The sequence below is a fragment of the Dipodomys merriami genome, unplaced genomic scaffold (assembly GCF_024711535.1).
Source record: "Dipodomys merriami isolate MVZ:Mamm:240054 unplaced genomic scaffold, mDipMer1.0.p SCAF_85, whole genome shotgun sequence".
NCBI classification, from domain to species: Eukaryota; Metazoa; Chordata; class Mammalia; order Rodentia; family Heteromyidae; genus Dipodomys; species Dipodomys merriami.
In genome coordinates this window covers 2,003,830-2,023,332 of record NW_027206457.1, presented here as the reverse complement: position 1 = coordinate 2,023,332, position 19,503 = coordinate 2,003,830, and the positions used below count along the sequence as shown (strand labels likewise).

Here is a 19,503-nt window from a genome sequence, read left to right as displayed (position 1 = left end):
AGGCAGACAACATTGTCTGATTTCCTCCATGAGCCAAAACTTTCTAATGCATCTCTTTGTGGATGTCTACCATCTGTCTATCATGTATTTGTTATCTATATATTGTCTATCATGTATCTATTATCTAGTCTATCATCTATTATCTATCTGTTGTCTATCATCTATCTAAATCTATCTGTCATATGTTAGTCTATCTATTTCCTGGTTGCTCTGTTTCTCTGGGGATCTCTCACACCTCTATGGAAGTTCACCATCTAAATCAAGATTCTTTAACACTGTCATGGCCTTTGCCTGTTCTTGATCTTCAGGCAATGGAGCCAAAGTCTTGTGTGCCTGGCTTCTTTTACTCAGCCTGTGAAATTACACCCACTTCCTTGTGCTTCTGAGCTGTAGAATGTCCTGGAGGTGAGCATGCCACTTTATTATGGATGAGTAAATGGGTTGACCCCAGGTGGGCACACTCTGGTCCTGAGGTGGGATCAGCTCGCTCTCCTGGGTCAGGGTGCTCTCTCCCAGCAAGCGGAGGTCCCTTTTTGTTGAGTCTTAGAAGATGGCACCAAGTGGTTCATCCAAGCGCCAGTACCCAGTTGGGCTGTAACAACAAAGAAGGTTATTCCTTTTTCTTCCCCTTCCTTCCATTGAGCCATTCATTCTGGCCTGGGTCTGGGCGTCTCCTGGTAAGAAGCATAAATTCTGGACACGGGTGGCTCATGCCTGTAATCCTAGCTACTCAGGATCGCCTTTCCAAGCCAGCCTGGGCAGCAAAGTCCATGAGACTCCGATTAACCACCAGGAAACCGGAAGTGGCGCTGTGGCTCCAAGTGATAGCATGCTCACCCCGAGCAAAAAGCTCAGGGACAGTGCCCAGGCCCTGAGTTCAAGCCCCACGACCAAAACAAAACGGGGTGGGGGGGGGGCGCGGGTGGCTCCCCTGTGTGCAGTCCCCCCCTCCTGCAGCCCAGATCTGCCCCCCCCCCCCAGGTCCTAGGTGGGTGTGGGGAGGAGCCTCTACTGGGCCCCTCCGCTCCCCATTAGGAAAGGCGGCTCCCGCGAGGAATCTGGTGGGGCCCTGGGGTGCAGGAAGCGAACAGGACAGAAAGCATCCCCAGGGGGATGCGTCCAGCCCCCACGAAGAGAGAGACGGAGACAGCCCTGCGCCAGCGCCGTCCCAGCGACGCCCTTCCCGCCCCGCTTCCCGCTTGGCGAAGTCGGGATTCTGGGCAGAGACCAGGTTCCCTCCGGTTCTCCACGGCCGGGAATGCGCCGAGCCGCCAGGCGGCAGCACCCTCTGCCGGCCGCCCTGTGAATGGCTGGATGGGCCACAAGGTCCCTCCTCTCTCTACCTGCCCAAAGGAACAGACTTGAAACTTAAAAATAGTTTAAATGTCAGGGTTGTGGAAGGCTCAAAGATGGGCATAGTGCAACCTTTACAGAGACAGAGAAATTAATAGAAAAAGCATGGGAGCGTAGATGATTCCTGAATACATATTTCTTTGGTCAATTTCAAAGTTAAATTTCTGTCAGGTAATGTGGCTTAGTGGCAGAGTGCTTACCTAGCATGCCTGAAGCCCTGGGTTCCATTCCTCAGTACCACAGAAAAGGCCAGAAGTGGCACTGTGGCTCAAGTGGTAGAGTGCTAGCCTTGAGCAAAAGAAGCTCAGGGACAGTGCCCAGGCCCTGAGTTCAAGCCCCAAGACTGGCACATGCACAAAAAAATACCACTAAGCAAATGGGAAGAAATGTACATATCCCCCGGTGTGGAAGAAATAGCTGTATTGTCAAAGCTCATAGAATTCACAAACTTTATAGACCATGATAATGACAATTTGCCTCGTGAAGGTTAGAATGTGTTTGTGACTCTAAGTATCACTATCCCACAATACTGTGAAATTTATGTAATCACTTAATGACAATAAAAAGATGAAAGAAAAAAGTAAAATTTAAGCTGAGCACTGGTGGCTCACACCCATAATCTTAGCTACTCAGAAGGCTGAGATCTGAGGATCACGGTTCAAAGACAGCCTGGGCAGGAAAGTCCATGAGATTCTTATCTACAATTAACCACCTAAAAACCAGAAGCGGAGCTGTGACTCAAAGTGGTAGAGCACTAGACTTGGGCAAAAAGAGCTCAGGGACAGCATCCTGGCCATGAGTTTAAGCCCCACAAATGAACCCCCCCTCAAAAAAAGGAAATTTTAAAAAGATTAAGAAGAGTCAAAAGAAGTGTTTAGAAACTGAGAAATCTGGGGCTGGGAAGGTGGCTCAGTGGTAGAGCGCTTGCCTTGCATGCCTGAGGCCCTGGGTTCTATTCCTCAACACCACATAAGCAAAAAGAAAAAAGCCAGAAGTGGTGCTGTGGCTCAAGTGGTAGAGCGCTAGCCTTGAGCTGAAGAGCTGAGGGACAGCGCCCAGGCCCAGAGTTCAGGCCCCACTACCGGACCCCCTCCCCCCAAAAAAGAAAAAGAACTGAGAAATCTCCAGTTAGAGGTAGATGTCAGACTGCAGAAATACAGAGAGATACACCATTTTGCCTGAAAGAATGAGAAAAGAAAAAGGAGAGGGAAGAAGGAGAAGGGAGGGAAAGAGGGCAGGGAAGGGGGGAAAGGGAGAGAGAAAAGACTTGGATGAGAAAGTTTCAATGTTTGGATCCAATTTGGCTTGAAATTAGTCAATATCCTGGGTTTTTCTGGCAATAAATTGCTACCTTGCCAGCTGAATTCGGGATTGTCTCTTGTTTCACGGCTACAAAGCACGTTCACTTTGCAATGCCCCATTCACTAACAGTGAAGAGCCAAGGTGGTCTGTTCACCCTCGAGCACAGCCAGCAGACTCCCCGAGGCCCCTGGCGTCAGAGGCTGTTCTGGACTGGAGATGGAAATTCCACTCCCCACGCAGAGCTCTACTTGCTAGCTTGGTGGCTGCCCTTATATCACCTGTGACTCCATTGAATGGCACCTCCTGAGAAGCCTTCCTTGACCTCTGGTTAGGGGACAATTCTGTCCAACCTCTGAGTGCCCTATGAGCTGCCTCAAGGGCATCTGTCTTAGACAGGCCACATTCGGCTCTTCCCAGAATCTGAGGCAGGACAGGAGCGCCACAGGTCTGTGTGTCCACAGAGCCAGTGGGTGGATGGCTGGGAAGTGGCAGGCCTGTATGGCCCCTGACTGGGAAAGGAGCTGAGCGGGCTCACTGACCGCCTCTCAGCTAGATGGGCTGAGACACCCATCCAAGGATCTGCTGTACAATCAGGCTTTGCATTCCCTCCCTCTTGCCAGATGTCAGACTTAAGTCAGACACTGGAGCCTCTGTGAGACATTGAAGGCTGAGGCTAGGTGGCCAAAATCAAAGCAGATCCCCAATTTTGGAACTGGAGAGCAAGCACAGCTGAGCCTAGAGCTTGGGGGTCACAGGCAAGCAGCAGGCAACAGAGCCACAGGTTTCTGTGAGTCAGACCCAGGTGGCCTGTGACAGCACTGGACATAGAATCAGACATTTATTTCCTGGATGGTGTTTTCCATGGGAAGCCTCAGCTTACCAATCACAATCACTGCATTTGCTTCTCTGTCCCTAGCCCTAATTTTTCCATTAGCCAAGGACCCACAGCAGCCTGTCTGGGTAGAGGCCCACTGGGGCCTCATAACATTGTAGGTTTCTTGTTTTTTATCCAGCTGCCTACAGCAGGTGACTCTGATTTGTTACTTGGGGGTAGTAAGAGGAAGTTTCTTTTTGAAATAAATTTGCGTAAGTAAAAGGAGATTGCCAAAAGGAAAGGAGCAAGTGGCGGGTTACAACACAGTTGATTGTATTGTTGGTCCCTAAAGGCAAGGGACATGTGACTAAGTGAAAATGCAGGTATGGTGGAGTGAGCCAGTGCATCCTGGCTCTGGAATCTGGGAGAAGCCATTGGGGACAGGCCAGCTGGGACAGATTGGGAGTCCTACCTCTGCCAGTAGGACACACTGGTTCTGGTTTAGCTGTTCGAAGGTAGTCCCAGCTCAGGATTAGCAGTGGGAAGTAGAGGCAAGGACATGCTAATTTTGGAGTCTGAGTCCCCCTGAGCCAAGTCTCCAGTCAGGAAGCCAAGCAAGATCTGGCTGGGTGGCTCCCCAGGGAGTCTTGGGACTTGGACCCAGAATTATTCTTGGGCTCATGCCTCTGAGAACACCTTGATGTGGGACACCCCAGGGCTGGCCCTGGCCCTGTCCCACTGTGACCTTGAGTGAGTCACCTCCCCTTCTGCTTTCCTCTCTGTAGACAAAGGTGAGTGAGATGACCTTGAAGGGTACCACCAGGTAAGAGGACCGGGGACATGACTCCTCTCCTCTTCTCTGCACCAAATAGCCCTGAGCTGTTTCCTGCTTTTCCAATAGGCAGTTGTGTGACCCCCAGACACATCCCATAACCTCTCAGGCATCCATGTAAATCCACATAATGGGGCAAGAACATGGCCCATGCAGAGACGGCACGCAGCCCCTTGGACATGGGTTTCATGGAGTGCTTTGTCCTGTCTCTAGGGAATACCATGGGACTCAGTCTTATCTGGGCCTGACCCAAGTGCCACCAGAGTTGGGGTCCTTTGATGTGGCAATGATGTAAAAAGAAGATGGTGTCAAAATCAGAATTGGGACTTCAGCTTGAGCTGAAGTGGAGGATCCCAGGCTACTTTCTGACCAAGATCAAGGCAAGCTTTCATTGCTTTGTTGGAATGGGTAAATTCTCATTGGCCAGTGGCACAAGGCTCTGGAACCACGTGCCCAGAACCAGTTCATTCTGTGTCTGTGAGGTGGGCCTCTGGAGTTGGCTGCTCCCTAGAGCTCCGGCCTGGAATGAGTACCTGTGGAGAAGAGGGGCTGTGCAGGGGTAGACCGGAGGACACTGGCCTGCCCAGGCTCTGTGTGTGATTTTCTCCAAGGTCCCATCAAGTCAAGCCATCACTGAACTTAAAGACGCACACATAGGAATCACTTGGGGATGGGTTTAGGGCTCCCATTGAACATATGTAGAAGGGCCGGAGGGTTCACATTTCGGTGGAGGTGCTTCTGGTCCCCAGGCCCCACCCAGAGCATGGTGGACAACTTTTCTGTACCTCTTCAGTGAACCCAGCTTTGGGAAGCTAGGAGAAGGGATCCAGTCCCAGCTCCCCCAAAGTCTCCTGGAACAAGGACTAAGCAATGCAGGTCTGGAGGGAGGGGCTTAGGCAGGCAGGAAGTGGGTACTCCAGCTGGGTGACTGGGCCCTGGGGAAAGTTCCTTCATGAGACTTGCTCCAGAAACTAAAGAAACGAACAAGTCTCCTGGCAGAGCCAATAAATCATCCACACAAGATGGCCACAGTGGCCATTCAAGCACAGACAACTGTCGCTGATGAAGACACCATGTGTGGGTGACCAGCAGAATCTCCAGCCCACCCACCGGCCAAGGCTGTTGGAGAACCTGGAAGGCCAGCACTTTGAATGGTCAGGAAGTGGCTGGGGCCCAAAGCTTCCCTGTCCGGAAGCTGGGATAAGCCCACTACCTCTGCAGTCTGTGAAGGCTAGCCCTTCCCTTTGGGAGGAGGATAGGAACACTTCTGTATACTTCTGTGTGTCCTTTTTATCTCATAGATCTTTTCTCTATGTATTGTTTTCCAGTCCTGGGGCTTGGATTCAGGGCCTCTGCACCCACTCTGTAGCTCTGCCTTTTCTCTTCTTACTATTATTAGCATATATCAGTTATGCATGCATCTCCATGCATGCACACAATGTATCAACCACACTCCCTCTGTCACTTTCTTCATCCTACTTAAAACATTCCAACAGGTTTTAAACAGGCGAACCAACTGTCACATATATATTCATCCTCTTTCATCCCTTCATTACCCTCCTTACTTGGCTTTCTTGCTCTTGGATGGTGTTCTACTGCTCTAACCACACTTCCAAGTTGGCTTTTTGTAGTTATTTTGTTGACAGACTCTCAAGGACTATTCTGCCTGGGTTGACTTCAAATCACAATCCTCTTGGTCTCAGCCTCCTGAATAGTTAGAATTACAGGAGTGCACCACTAAGCAGCACTGGCTTTGGTGTACATTTTCCCTCTGCATTTCAGTGCTTACCCTTTTCACCAATCTAGATCCTTGTGGATTTCCTCACAGAGGCAACAACACTTCCACTGCAACCCACTTCGACACGACCCCTCTGCTGTAATTATTTCAGGTCATGTTGTTTTGCTCTCAGTCCCCAAATAAAGGTGGACACTAGCTTGCAGCCCAAACTCTCAGAGGCTGCCTTCCCATCCTCCACTCAGTGCTAAGTTTGATTGAACTGCAGTCGTAGCAATGTCCTTGTTCCTTTTCTGTTGCTGTGAGTACATGCCACAGACTGGGTAACTTGTAAAGAAAGAAGGCTTATTCAGCCCAGACCCTGGAAGTCTGCACTGGATAAAGGTCTTCTTGCATGAAGACTCTGCAGTCCCAGAGTTGTGTATGGTGACAGCAAGTGTGTTAATGTCAATCTCTTCTTAGGAAGTCATGGGTGCATCCTCAGTCTCATTTAACCTACCTACCTACCTGCTGAGGTCCTACCTCTACCCTCCATGATGGGTTGGGGGAGTTTTGGTGGGGCATTCAAACCCACAGCAGTAGCTCAGCCCACATTGACCTTGACATTGAGAACCTAACACTTTGGTCTCTGGGATTTTTCTTCTTTTGTTTCTAGAATCTAATGTTAACCTCTCATGTCACACATTTTTGTCTTTCTAGGTGAATAGTTGGTGCATTTTACAACTGAGAACATGTTACATTTGATAACTTATCAAATCTGCTTGAACATTACAAATCAACTCACCACTTAAAAATTTCCATTCAGCACTTTAATTTCTCATGTGCTCAGTTAGAATGTCTTCCTCCTCCAGTATTCAGGGACTTAAGGACTTTCTTGGCAAACACTACAGTGACCACCACAAGGTGACGCTGTTGAACAGCATCTGGTGCAGTCTGGTGAATGCTGGTCCATGAGTACCTTGACTTCTCTCCTTTGAGCCAGACCCCTATCCAGGACAAGGTGGTTCCCCATATTAATGTTCTCAAATTACAGTCCCTTAATGCACCTGATAAGCTCAGCCAGATGGCTTAGGTCTTCACAGGGTCCCAGCCTTCCATATATTGATCCAAACCAGCCTAGATCACTAATCAGGTCAGATCATTGGACTAGACTTCGTCCTGGGGAGGGTTGGGAGAAGCTGACCTGGAGAGGCAATATGAGTTTTGAACCTACTGAGGGAGAGGGGTGGCTTTACAAGAGAAAAGATAGACGTCAGGATGGCTGGGAATATTTGCAAGCAGCCCTCAGGCCCACAGGAGGAGAGGAAGGAGCCTGGGCCGCTGGAGAGAGCCTTCTGGCCAGAAAATGACGTGCTGCTTTATGGGTGACACTCAACATAAATTTCTCCTCTGGCAGGGCACAGAAACAGGTAATTTCCATATCATTCCCAAAGTCTTGGGCAGCTGAGCTTGTAGGGATTTTTTGTTGTTGTGGTTTTTGTGTCGGTCCTGGACCTTGAACTCAGGGCCTGGGCTCTGTCCCTAAGCTTTTCTGTTCAAGGACTAACACTCCATCGCGTAAGCCACGGTGCCACTTCTGGCTTTTATGGTAACAGTTTATGGGAAATAAGCGTCTCACGGGCTTTTCTGTCCAGGCTGGCTTCGAACCATGATCTGCAGATCTCAGTGCCTTGAATGGCTAGGATGACGGGCATGGCCTGGCTTTAAGATGAGGTGAGCCCGGCACCCAAGGGAAACAAGACACAAACAGAGGCTTCCCTGGGCACCATCGGAGTCCTAAAGGGCACCATCGGAGCCCCAAAGGGAGCCCCAAAATGAGCCCCAAAGGGAGCTCCAAAGGGCACCATCGGAGCCCCAAAGGGAGCCCCAAAGGGCCGCCGGCGGCGGGGTCAGGGCAGGTACTCGCGCACCGTGAGCTCTTTGAGCGTGACGCTGCGGTCCGCGGGCCTCCGCAGCCGGCTCTCCTCCAGCCGGGCCTGCAGGGACACGAAGTCCTTGCCCAGCGCGTAGGCCAGGTGGACCATGGCGTCCAGCAGCGGCCCGTAGTAGCGGTGGCCCTCCCGGGCCTGCAGGCAGCGCAGGGCGCGCTCGCCGGCCGCGAAGGCGTCGGCGGGGCGGCCCAGGTCGCGGTGGCACAGCAGCAGCGCGCAGAGCGCGGGCACGCGCGCGGGGGCCCAGTGCGCCGTGAGCTTCTCGTGCAGCGGCAGCGCGCGGCCCAGCAGCTCGAGCGCGCGCGCGTAGCGGCCGGCGCGCAGGCAGCCGAAGGCCTCGCGCAGCTCGGGCCGCGTGAGGAAGTCGGCGAACTCGCGGGAGCGGCGCACGGCGCGGATGGCGTGCACCTGCCGCAGGTACTCGCGCAGCGCGCGCGCGCGCTCGCCCACCGCCGCCGCCGCCAGGCAGCCCGCCAGCCGCTTCCGCGGGAACGCCACGTCCTCCATCTCCTCCGCGAACGCCTTGCGCAGGCTCCGGTGCAGCTGCTCGAAGTCCGAGTAGCGCCGCTCCACCACCGCCGGGCCGCTGTCGAAGCTCCCGGTCTGCACGACGACGATCTGGTACAGCTGCCGGAGACAGGACGGAGGCCTTGGACTCCATCCCGGAGGACCGAGGACGGAGGCCTGGACTCCATCCATCCCGGAGGGCAGGACGGAGGCCTGGACTCCATCCATCCCGGAGGGCAGGACGGAGGCCTTGGACTCCATCCCGGAGGGCAGGACGGAGGCCTAGACTCCATCCATCCCGGAGGGCAGGACGGAGGCCTAGACTCCATCCATCCCGGAGGGCAGGACGGAGGCCTTGGACTCCATCTCGGAGGGCAGGACGGAGGCCTTGGGCTCCATCCCGGAGGACGGAAGACGGAGGCCTGGACTCCATCCCGGAGGACGGAAGACGGAGGCCTGGACTCCATCCCGGAGGACAGAGGACGGAGGCCTGGACTCTATCCCGGAGGACGGAGGACGGAGGCCTGGACTCCATCCCGGAGGATAGAGGATGGAGGCCTGGACTCCATCCATCCCGGAGGGCAGGACGGAGGCCTGGACTCCATCCCGGAGGACAGAGGACGGAGGCCTTGGGCTCCATCTCGGAGGACGGAGGACTGAGGCCCGGACTCCATCCCACCCGGCAAAGGAAAAGGAAAATAGTGACCAGAACAATCTACAGCACACCCCTAAATGGGCTAGCCCTACATGCAGTTTTTCTCCCCTTCTTTCCTTCCTTCCTTCCTTCCTTTCTTCCTTCCTTCCTTCCTCCCATCCCCCTCCCTCCATCTTCTCCCTCTCTTCTTTCCTCTAATTCTCTTCCCTCCCTCCCCTTCTTCCTTCCCTTTCTCCTCTTCCTCCTCCTGCCTCCTCCTTTGACTTCCTCCCTCCCTTCCCTCCTTTTCCTCCTCCTCCTCTTCCTCCTCCTCCTTCCTTTTCCTTCCCTCCTCCCTGTGCCTCTCCAGGGTCTTGCTAACGTAAGCAACTTAGATTAATTCAGAACTGGAGATCCTCCTGTCTCTACCTCCTGCGTGCTGGGATTACAAGCATGTGCCATCACGCTTTGCTGAAATTCTCATTATTCTCATTTTGTTTCTGAGGGTGGATGGTGTGTCTTATTTATTTACATTAGCAGATCTTGCTTATGCAAGGTAACAAGTTTCACTGTGACATTTGCACCAGAGCCTGTAATGTGGAACATGCTTTGACAGTGTTCCCCTTGTCTTTCCCCCTGTGCTGTGCTATCTAGCAGTTGTTTTCAGCAAGAGTCAATCTGGAATAACAACTAGAAACGTCTCAGGGGAAGAGGAATCTGCCTGCCTGTGCAATGGGCCTAGGGTCCCTCTTGGCTCTGCATTGCCCAAACTGGCTTCCTGTGTTGTTAACTGGGAAGCTTGGGTTGGAACACCTGGGAGTTGGCTTCTGGTTTGGCATTTAGTCTCCTAGTGATGATGTTACACGGCAAGAAAAAAACGTTCACAGTTCCCTTTGGAGAGGATACTGATCAGGCTCCCTAGCTGCACTGCCTGGGTTAGAATTCCAGTCCCGTTCCAACCTGTGTGGTCTTAGACAGGTGACTTACCATCTCTGAGCCTCAGTTTTCTGCTCTATAAATGGACAGTAGGAATGACACCTAATTCATTTTCCAGATGTTGGCAGAACGGGTCAGTGTTCTGAAGCCACGTGAGGGCTCTGCCCAGCATGCCTTTGGCACCCAGTGGCCACCGTCATTACTGCCCTATCTTGGATGACATGGAGAGGAAGGGAGCGGTCTACCTCCAACATCTCTCTATCCCAAGCTGAAATTCCGGTCTGGCACAGACAGCAGCCCCCAGCACAGAGCTTCTGGTGCCACAGTGGTCAGCCACAAGGACCTGGCACCCTGCCAGCAGGAAGCCTTGGTTTCTCCGGGAGAATTCTGAGGACGAGTACGTCAACCCATTTCATGGGTGGGAAAACTGCAGTTTCACCGAAAGGAGGCAGTGACAGGGCCTCCACCATTTCCCGGCCTCAACTTACTACGATCTTCGAGAGTTTTCTTTCCTCGATGCGTGCTGAAGCGATCTCAAAGAGCAGCTTGACCGGCTTCCAGTGGCCCTTCTCCTTCTGCCAGTTCTCCTGCAGCTCCCGAGTGGTCATGCTGGAGTTGGAGCTCGGGCCACTGAGGGCATCTGGAAGGACAGCACCCTTAAGGAGACCGCGCGGGCAGCGTCCACTGGAGCAAGGGCGCAGGAAGGTGGCTGAGCCTGCCTGATCTAATATGGATCCCCTTGACGGGGCCCCTGTGTGCAGTCTGACCTAAATCCACTCACCCTGCCAGTCTCACGCAGCCCGTCCCCCACCCACCGTTTCTTGGTTAGGAAATGCATTGTTCCAGTCTGCGGACAGAAAAACCCATGCTCACCGCAAGCCAGGGCCTACTACGTTTACTTGTGTCCCTGAAGCAGGGGCCCTGGGACTTTAGCAGGGACCCCTGACCCTGTCCTGACACTGCTCACGTGGCATCACACATGGAGATGGTCTGCCCATGTTCTAACTGGAACACAGCAGCGCTACCCAAGCCTCCCTTGAGCCCAGAGCTCCCAGAGGATCTAGAGAAAACTTAGGGAGTCCTTCCCCACTGAGTCTGAGCAAATGCTTGTGCATTTATGGCAAAGGGGTCTGGGTCCCATTGTCCAGTGGCTCCACCCGCCCCAGATGCCCTGTGGTGTTAGGTGAAGGCCTCCTACGTGTGCTGGGAGCCTTTTGTGGCATTCCTAATCATTCTTCATGGGCATTTCTCTTTTCTGAACTCTGTGCTGAGGGTCAGCTCAATGTTCTTTACGTTCTGCTTTCTCTGCACTTAGGACAACTGTTGTGCCAGGAGATGGCGCTATAGCTGACGTGATGGATGCTGGCTGGGCCGGTTGACACGGTTGTGATACTTGCTGCCTGTTGGTTCCCTCAAGGAAGCAACTATGACTCTCTCCCAAGGGCCTGTCTGGGGCCACAGTAGCATCCTCAGGAGTCCCAATCAGCCCATGGAGGATAGGAATGTGGGATAATATAGCCTAGCTCCCCTGTGCCTAAAATGAATGTGTTTCATCCCAGGGCATCCATCCCCACTGGGACTGAGCCCGTCTTCTGCTCCCCCACATTAATGTTCTCTGCTGTACCTTGTAGGGTCAGCTCCCGGGCAAACAATGAGCACCAAATCCTTGTCTTGGTTTGGCCTTGGGATGATCAGAGCATCACCTACGGAAGTACTCCAACTGTCTTTCCACCGCTGCCCCCCTTCCAGAGCCCCAGGCTTCAAACCCACCTAAATGTCCATCAGGTCCTACACAGAGAAGGTCTGGGCCTGTGGCTGGTGCTTCCTGCCTGGTCCTTGTTGTACACGGGGTTACAGGTCCTGTCCAGCCAGGGCTCTCGGGGTGCTCTGGACTCTCCATGCTGGAGGCTGCTGGGGTGAAAGAGGAGACAGTGGATGTCCATTCACCTTAGGCTCCTGGAGGTCCCCAGTGGGCCTGGCCTGTTCCTTGCTGTCTGGCTAGGGGAGTGACAGTGATCCCCCACTCTGCTGGACCCTCCCCTGCCTGCCCCAGACTCAGATCAAACTCGGGTCTGTCCTCAGCTGGCCAGAGGTTCCCAGGAGGCTCAGAGTCTCTGAGTGATCCAGGGAATGGCTTTGTTGATTACTTGGGGAAAAGGTGCTAGCATGTCTTGACAAATGTCCTGGTACTCAATTTTATATCACTATACACATGTATTATCTATCTCTATAATCAGTTTCTTTATCTACTTACCTAAAATTCTATCCATCATCTAAGTGTCTACTTCCTACGAATGCATCTAATCTATGTATACATGTATCTGTCTGTCTAAAAACAAAGATTGACTGATAGCCTGTTATTCCTACTTCATACTTGCCAAGGTCTTTACACCCCACGTCTAATTCAATGCCCACAAAAATTTATCATCCCCCCAGCCAAACAACAGATAAAGAAACTGAAATCCAGCCCACAGTCACGCAGCTGGTGAGTGACCCAATGAACAAACCAGGATTTATCTCAAAAGCTACGCCATGCTGGCTGTGTACTCTGAGAAAAAGCATCTATGCAAATGGTCTCTTAATCTTGAGAAAATTCTTCTGCACGGTTTCTGCTTTGGCCAGGTGGCTTGGCCCTTGTTAATTATATTTTAATTACAGATATCCTTTTCCTGAGCACTTTAAGACACTGGTAGAAGTTCCTTGAATTTTAGCTGCATCCTGTTAATTAAGCTCCATCTTTTGGCAGACTGTGAACCTGAGCTAACCAAAGTGATCAGAGGGGCGGGGCCTGCTGTGTTAGGGATAAAAAGGGAGTCGGCCACCTGCTCTGTGTGCTTGCTTGCCAAATTTTTGGCTGATGGCTCACCCTTCTGCAGAAGTAAACTTTGCCAAGGTCCTTTCAAGTTGGTGTCTTTATTCCTACATGACACCCGAACATCCTGAGCTATTTTGACAGTACTCTGCTCTACCATACTCTCTCTCTGAATCTGACCAACACCTTTGAGGAAATTGGTTTTGCCTCCACTTTGGGATGAAGGAACAGAGACATAGAGCTGCCCAAGAGAAAGGGCTGGTGCAACCCCAGAATCTTCCCACTTCTCTGCAATGAGGAGGGAGGGCCTCATTGACACAGAAATTGTTAGTGACCTAGAGAGGTAAAGGAGGTACCTGTTAGCTGGAAAGTCACCTTAGCTTCTGTGCTCCACTCGGGGCCCTGTAGGGTCATCCCTGTTTTTAGGATCTGGCATGTGCTAGATGCTTTGAGCCAGAGTTGTGATATACATGGCTAAATTAAGCTATACGCTGGAATTGAATTACAAATGGCACAAACCAGGAAAAGAGAAATGGGAAGATTTGCTTTGATGGAACAGGGGCTGGGACACAGCTTTGTAGCAGAAGTGATGACCTCATGCCTTCTGCTGACTAGAGCGGGGCCACTGCTGCCTGAGCATACCTATGGCTCCCCTGCAGCCCCGGTTCTAGACCTGAGAGCCCTTTGCAGTGGGCTCAGCCACCAGGACATGAACCTTCAGAAGCTTGAACTTTCTGTGCAGAGTAGAAGGAACCTGGGGTGTTATCCAGGCATCCAGTGGATCGAAGGAGAGCCTTGACCCTACCTCACCTTTTACAGATGGGCAAATGGAGTCAAATAACAGGTCCGTGGCTGGCTAGGATTGTCTCATTTGTCTCTCAGACTCTTAAGGAGCCGGGAGATGTGGCCTTCCATCATGCCTGCCGAGTCCTTAGGTGAGTTGTTTACACCTCCCAGCCCCTCTCTTCTACCCCCTACCTGAGAAGTGTGGCCACAGCCCTGTCCCAGTAAGGTGACATAGGGCTAGAGGTAGGTCCCCTATATCCTGCTAACTTCCCAAGCAAGATTTGGACAGCCTATACTTTCTTATCTAATGGGATTTTTGATGGCTAGGATTTCCTGGGACCCAATGTCTCCAGTAGGAGCTGCTCTGAATCTGCCTCCATTGGTTCATCTGTGAAATGAAGGTGCTGGATTTCGTGGTTCAGCCCATCCAGTTCTGATTTCATGATTGGGTGTCTGGTAAGCAGGACACTGGCTTCCTCAGGACCATGGAAGAGCCCAGAGATGCTGTTTTGACTGGACACTGCAGTGAAAAACCTGGACACCTCGTCCTGAATGAAAGTGGATCTCAGCAATCAAGGTCAGCTGGTCGGTTTCCTCTTAGGGAACTGGCTGGGGTCCACCCACTGCGAGATGTGGAAAGGAAAATGCTACACATTGCTGCTCCCATGGAAGTCTCTTTAAAATTCTCTACCATGAACTTGATTATACCTGCTTAATCACACTCTATCCATCTAATTTGTTAGACCATCTTTTTCTTTTAGTACGTCTCATAAGATAAATTGCTATCTCAGTATACTTTCCCCCAAATGTTCAAGCATGGAGATTATTGATGTACAACATATACAATGAAGTGAAAAAATATGTAATAAACATTAGTTGAATTTTGCCAATACACTGCAATACAATGCAATCTCTGTTGAGTCATGGGCTATTAGTATCTTTCCTGTCTCTTCCCATCACATTTTTGTCTGTTTTTTTTTTAGGAAATATAAGAATATTTATTAAAGGAAATATTTAAGAACTACATATCTATTTGTAGGATACATATGTGACACAACAACAAAATGATGTTGTATTGTTTCCTAACATTCCTGTGCAACAGATATCATTCAGAATATTTTACATAGAATCACAACAACTATCTCATGAAGTGGTGTTGAATTTTCTCCATTTTACTAAAATGGAGAAATGAAGAAAGCTAAAATCAAGGAAGGTTACAGAAGGTACCAATACTACTTATCCAGAAAGGAGTGGATATAGCAACATAGGATACCATGATATTTATATGAAGAGAAGAATCAAAGTGCAGAGTGATATACAAGTATGATTCACATTTCTATAACATACATCTGACATGTGTGAATGTGTTTATGGAAAGGAAATCATTGCTAAATAGATAAAAACTGCACTGGTACCAAGTGGGATTTCAGTGATGGGAAGTTCCATTTTCTGTCTGTAGATAATTTCATTTTTACAAAATTTCTCACTGTACATACTTTTACAGTTGAGCATTTTAAAGAAATGAAAATTGGACAGAGAGACTATCCCACTAAAACATAGAACATGTTCTAAAGTAATACTTTCATACTCTTATTATAGGTAGCATTAATTCCAATCATTTAAAAAATAAAGATAATCATTAACTATTTTCTTCCTTCAAATATATTATTTAGAATCAAAATATTATCTTGGAGCATCATTGACTTTCCTGGTGGTAAATTTCTTTCTACTCTACATTTGGGTCCATTGATTTCCTTTCTTTTCTTATTATTAATTTACTGTATTGTTACTATAGAGGTAATGTACAGAGGGATTACAATTACATGAGTCAGGTAATGAGCACATTTCCTTTTTTACAATGTCTTTTGTTATATAGTTATATATATATAGTTATTTATATAGTTATATAGTTCACTTTCATCAGTGTCCAGTGAGCTTCACTGCCTCAAGTTCTGTACTCTTCTGAAGATGTACACTTTTTTTGAATACACATATATAAAGAAGATAGAATCACCAAAAACTAAAAATGAAAAAAAGAAAGAAAAAAGAGAGACGTTTCCATATCTTGGAGTTCATTTCAATATGTATATTATTTTATAGAAATATGAAGAGGCACTGTCATTGTGCCTTTGTGTTTCTCTCCTAAAAGTATCCTCTTTTGGTCTCACTGTGTGTGAGCATCTAAAACCGTGTATAATTTATCACGTCCCAGTGTATTTTGGATCTAATTTCTGCATATCAGGGCGAACTTGTGCCATTTGTCTCTCTGAGCTTGGCTTACTTCACTTAACATGATCTGTTCTAGTTCCATCCATTTCCCTGCAAATGACATTATTTTATTCTTTCTAATGACTATGTAAAATGGCATTGCATATAGGTACCACATTTTTTGGATCTACCCATCTATTGTGGGGCATCTGGGTTGTTTTCATATCTTGGCTATTGTGAATAGTAAGACAATGAGCATGGGTATGCAAGTGTCCTTATAATCCTGGCTCATGATACTCAGGATTGAAGCCCAGGAGTAGTATGGCTGGGTTGTAGGGAAGGTCTATGTTTAGATTCTTGAGGAACCTCCAGACTGATGTCCAGAGTGGCTGTACTAGTTTACATTCCCATCTACAGGGCAGTAGGTTTCCTTTCCTGCCCACACTCCCCCCCCCCCACATGCCTTATAAGGCTTTTAATCCAGCATTCCATCCATCACAGGCCTCAGCTTCCCCATCTGTGAAATGGGAAGGAAATCTTATCTCTCTATAAACATTCTTTGGCAATGACCACACTGAAGTTCCCCTACTTCCCCACACCCTTTGTAGCAAATATTTCTAAACTTTATGACAAAACCTTGCAAATATTGGTGCTGTTGGCTTTGGTCTGTACTTGGCCCAAAGGACAGAGTAGCTCCCCTGTATCTCTGCATTCTTGGCCATCCTCCTTGTCTCCCAGATGCCCTGACCCACACCACCCTTCAAGTGCTCATGCCAGGTCCAGTCTGAATGGGCACCTAGGCCACCTTCCTGAGGGGCTGCTGAGGACTGTTACTAGGGATTAACTGCTAGCACACCGAAATCACATCTCCTGGCCCACCCTGGGAGGCAGGGACTTGAGCTGTTAACCAAGAGTCATTCACTGAAAGAGAGCTGAGACTGGCCAGCCTTGGCTGCTGAATTTTATTTTCAGTCAGAGTCCTGGCTTCCTGATCTGCTTTCCTCGGATCACGATTAGGGTGTCCAGCCACAGTATCCCCCCCCCCACCCACCCACACACTACCCCTTCTAGAGAAAGGTTGGCCACACTGGATGTCTGTGTGTTCTCCTGAGAATCGTGGCCAACGACAGAGACTCCCAAACCTACGCATGTGTTGGAATCTCCCAGGTGGTGGGGTGGGATAGGGTGCCCTGGGCTGCTCTCAGGCAGATTTCCTGGCTCTCAAAACCCAGGAAGTTCAGCTAAGAGGTCTGGTATGGGCCTTGCTCTCTGCATTTACACACATTTCTGGGGCCATAATGATGCAAGGCCCTGGTACGGATTCTAGACTATTCCCCAGGACCCTAAGATTGTACTGGCATTTCAAAATGAGTTGAGGTTATGGGGGGCAGGTGGGGGATAATAGAGGAGCCATTACCTGATAAGCTGTGGAGATCACCTTACCTAGGGGGTGCCACACGCCCGCCCTCCTTCCTACTTCCCTGCCCCACCAAGTACTGATAAGAGGCCCCAGGAGGAGGGGGCTGAACCACAGTGGACAGGGCGGGGAGGGGAGGACTGAGCTTGGGTCAAACACTGACTGACCTGAAGTCTCCAGGCACTGTGGGGTCCACCGGTCCAGGAAGAGAAGGTCGGCTCTCTGTTTCAACCTCTGGCAAGTTAAGTGTATGAGTGTCTGCCTTGTCTGCTGCTTGGCTTTGCTGTTTCCTGTATGAAAACAGGAAGTAGGCTGAGGAACCTTCCCCCCAACAGCCACAGCCCATTGGCTGGTGAAAGGTAGTGAACCAAGACCTGCTGACAATCTGGGGCCCCCACAGGGGAAGGCCATAGAGCCAGCCCTTAGCAGTCCAGCTTGGCCTCACTTCCAGCAGCCCCCATAACCTTCAGAAGCCTGGGCAATGTCTTTGTTTCAGTCCTTGTCTCTGCCTTTGACAGAAAGCCACAGGCTGAATTAGTTACAAAAGTATTTGTTTAGCACACTGTTCTGGAAACTGGGAAGGCCAAAAGCAAGATGACAGTGTCTGCAGAGGGCTCTCAGGCAGAATAGCAAAAAATCTGAGAGCCAAAGGTAACAACTCCACTTGGTTAAGAACAGTCCACTCCCACAACAGTGTTGAGCTGAATGCTGGTGGCTCACATTCTTAAACCTAAATACTTAGGAGGCTGAGATCTGAGGATCACAGTTCAAAGCAAGCCTAGGCAGGAATGCTTGTGTGATTCTTCTTCTTCTTCTTCTTCTTCTTCTTCTTATTATTATTATTTTGGTCAGTCGTGGGGCTTGAACTCTGGGCCTGGGTGTTGTCCCTCAGCTCTTCAGCTCAAGGTGAGTGCTCTACCACTTAAGCCACAGCAACACTTCTGGTTTTCTGAGTGGTTTAATGGAGATAAAAGTCTCATGGGCTGGGAAGTTGGCTCAGTGGTAGAGTGCTTGCCTTGCACGCATGAGGCCCTGTGTTCAGTACCTCAGCACCACATAAGCAGAAAAAGCCGGAAATGGCGCTGTGGCCCAAATGGTAGGGTGCTAACCTTGAGCTGAAGAACTGAGGGACAGTGCCAAGGCCCAGAGTTCAGGCCCTATGGCCGACAAAAAAAAAAAGTCTCATGGACTTTTCCTGCCTGGGCTGGCTAGGATTACAGGCGTGAGCCACCAGTGCCTGGTGGGTGTGTGATTCTTGTTCCTAATTAATTAACCACCAAAAAGCCAGAAGTGGAATTGTGTCTCAAGTGGTGGAGTGTTACCCTTGACAAAAAATTGAAGGGACCAGGCCTTGAGTTCAAGCCCCAGTACTGACATTAAAAAAACTGTGTCAATCCAGTCTGATGATTACCCACTCTTGTGATTAAATGACCTTTCATTTGATCTACCTCTCAACCCTGTGCTCTGGGGGTGCAAGATCCAACTCACAGATCTGGGAGGCATAGCGAAATCCTGGGACTCCTTAACATTGTACCTATGACCTAGGAACAATGGGGCCATCATGCTCCAGGTGGCTGAACTTTATTTTTTTCTCTTGCTACATGATTTAGATGCGACACTATCCTCTTTTAGGTCTATTGCTGCATGTTTGGGTTGTTTCTAGGGGTGTCATGGTTACATGTCTGACCCATTTATCCAAGTCCATGTGGATCTTTGAGTAGGAGTATTTGCCTCTGCACTGGATTATGCTGAGCCATTTCCCAGTGTGGCTGTGCCATTCAGCATCACCTCCGCCCCAGCCAAGTTGAGAGTTCCAGGTCCTCCACCAATAACATAATGTCACTATCTTTTATTGTGTCCATTCTCATAGGTATGCAGTGATGTCTCCTTAGGGTTTGAAGGTGCATTTTTGTAGATGGATGATGACCTTATTTCCCATCTGCACCTCTTCTTCAATGAAAGGTCTGTTCAAGCCCACCTTTCATTTCTTTTTTTTGGGGGGGGGTCCGGTCGTGGGCCTGAACTCTGGTCTTGGGCGCTGTCCCTCAGCAATTCAGCTCAAGGCTAGCGCTCTACCACTTGAGCCACAGCGCCACTTCTGGCTTTTTTTTCTGCTTATGTGGTGCTGAGGAATCGAACCCAGGGCCTCATGCATGCAAGGCAAGCACTATACCACTGAGCCACCTTCCCAGCCCCCCCCACTTTCATTTCTATTGAAATATTTTATTACAGATTT

The 19,503-nt window shown here is 49.9% G+C and overlaps 1 protein-coding gene across 3 annotated transcripts; it reads right to left on the bottom strand.

The window, feature by feature from the left end:
* Window positions 1–6,830: 6,830 nt before the first annotated feature.
* Window positions 6,831–17,555, bottom strand: Snx20 (sorting nexin 20). Of its 3 annotated transcripts, none has more exons than XM_070011887.1 (4): window positions 17,431–17,555; window positions 11,815–11,955; window positions 10,533–10,684; window positions 6,831–8,594 (listed from the first exon to the last, which is right to left on the bottom strand). In XM_070011887.1, the coding sequence occupies exons 2-4, from the start codon at window positions 11,942–11,944 to the stop codon at window positions 7,926–7,928; spliced, it is 951 nt and encodes a 316-aa protein (XP_069867988.1). In that variant the 5' UTR covers window positions 11,945–11,955; window positions 17,431–17,555; the 3' UTR covers window positions 6,831–7,925. The 3 variants fall into 3 exon arrangements, with proteins under 3 accessions (XP_069867988.1, XP_069867987.1, XP_069867986.1); XM_070011886.1 differs by having other exon boundaries at window positions 17,435–17,555; XM_070011885.1 differs by having other exon boundaries at window positions 11,815–11,952; window positions 17,435–17,555.
* Between the last annotated feature and the right edge of the window lie 1,948 nt (window positions 17,556–19,503).

What these genes read in the sequence shown, in the direction of transcription:
- Snx20 (XM_070011887.1), bottom strand. Translation starts at nt 11,944, where the DNA reads ATGGAGAGTCCAGAGCACCCCGAGAGCCCTGGCTGGACAGGACCTGTA. An exon ending in AGGACCTGATGGACATTTAG is followed by an intron (nt 10,685 to 11,814) that starts GTGGGTTTGAAG and finishes CTGTCCTTCCAG; the next exon opens with ATGCCCTCAGTGGCCCGAGC. An exon ending in GAAAACTCTCGAAGATCGTA is followed by an intron (nt 8,595 to 10,532) that starts GTAAGTTGAGGC and finishes TGTCTCCGGCAG; the next exon opens with CTGTACCAGATCGTCGTCGT.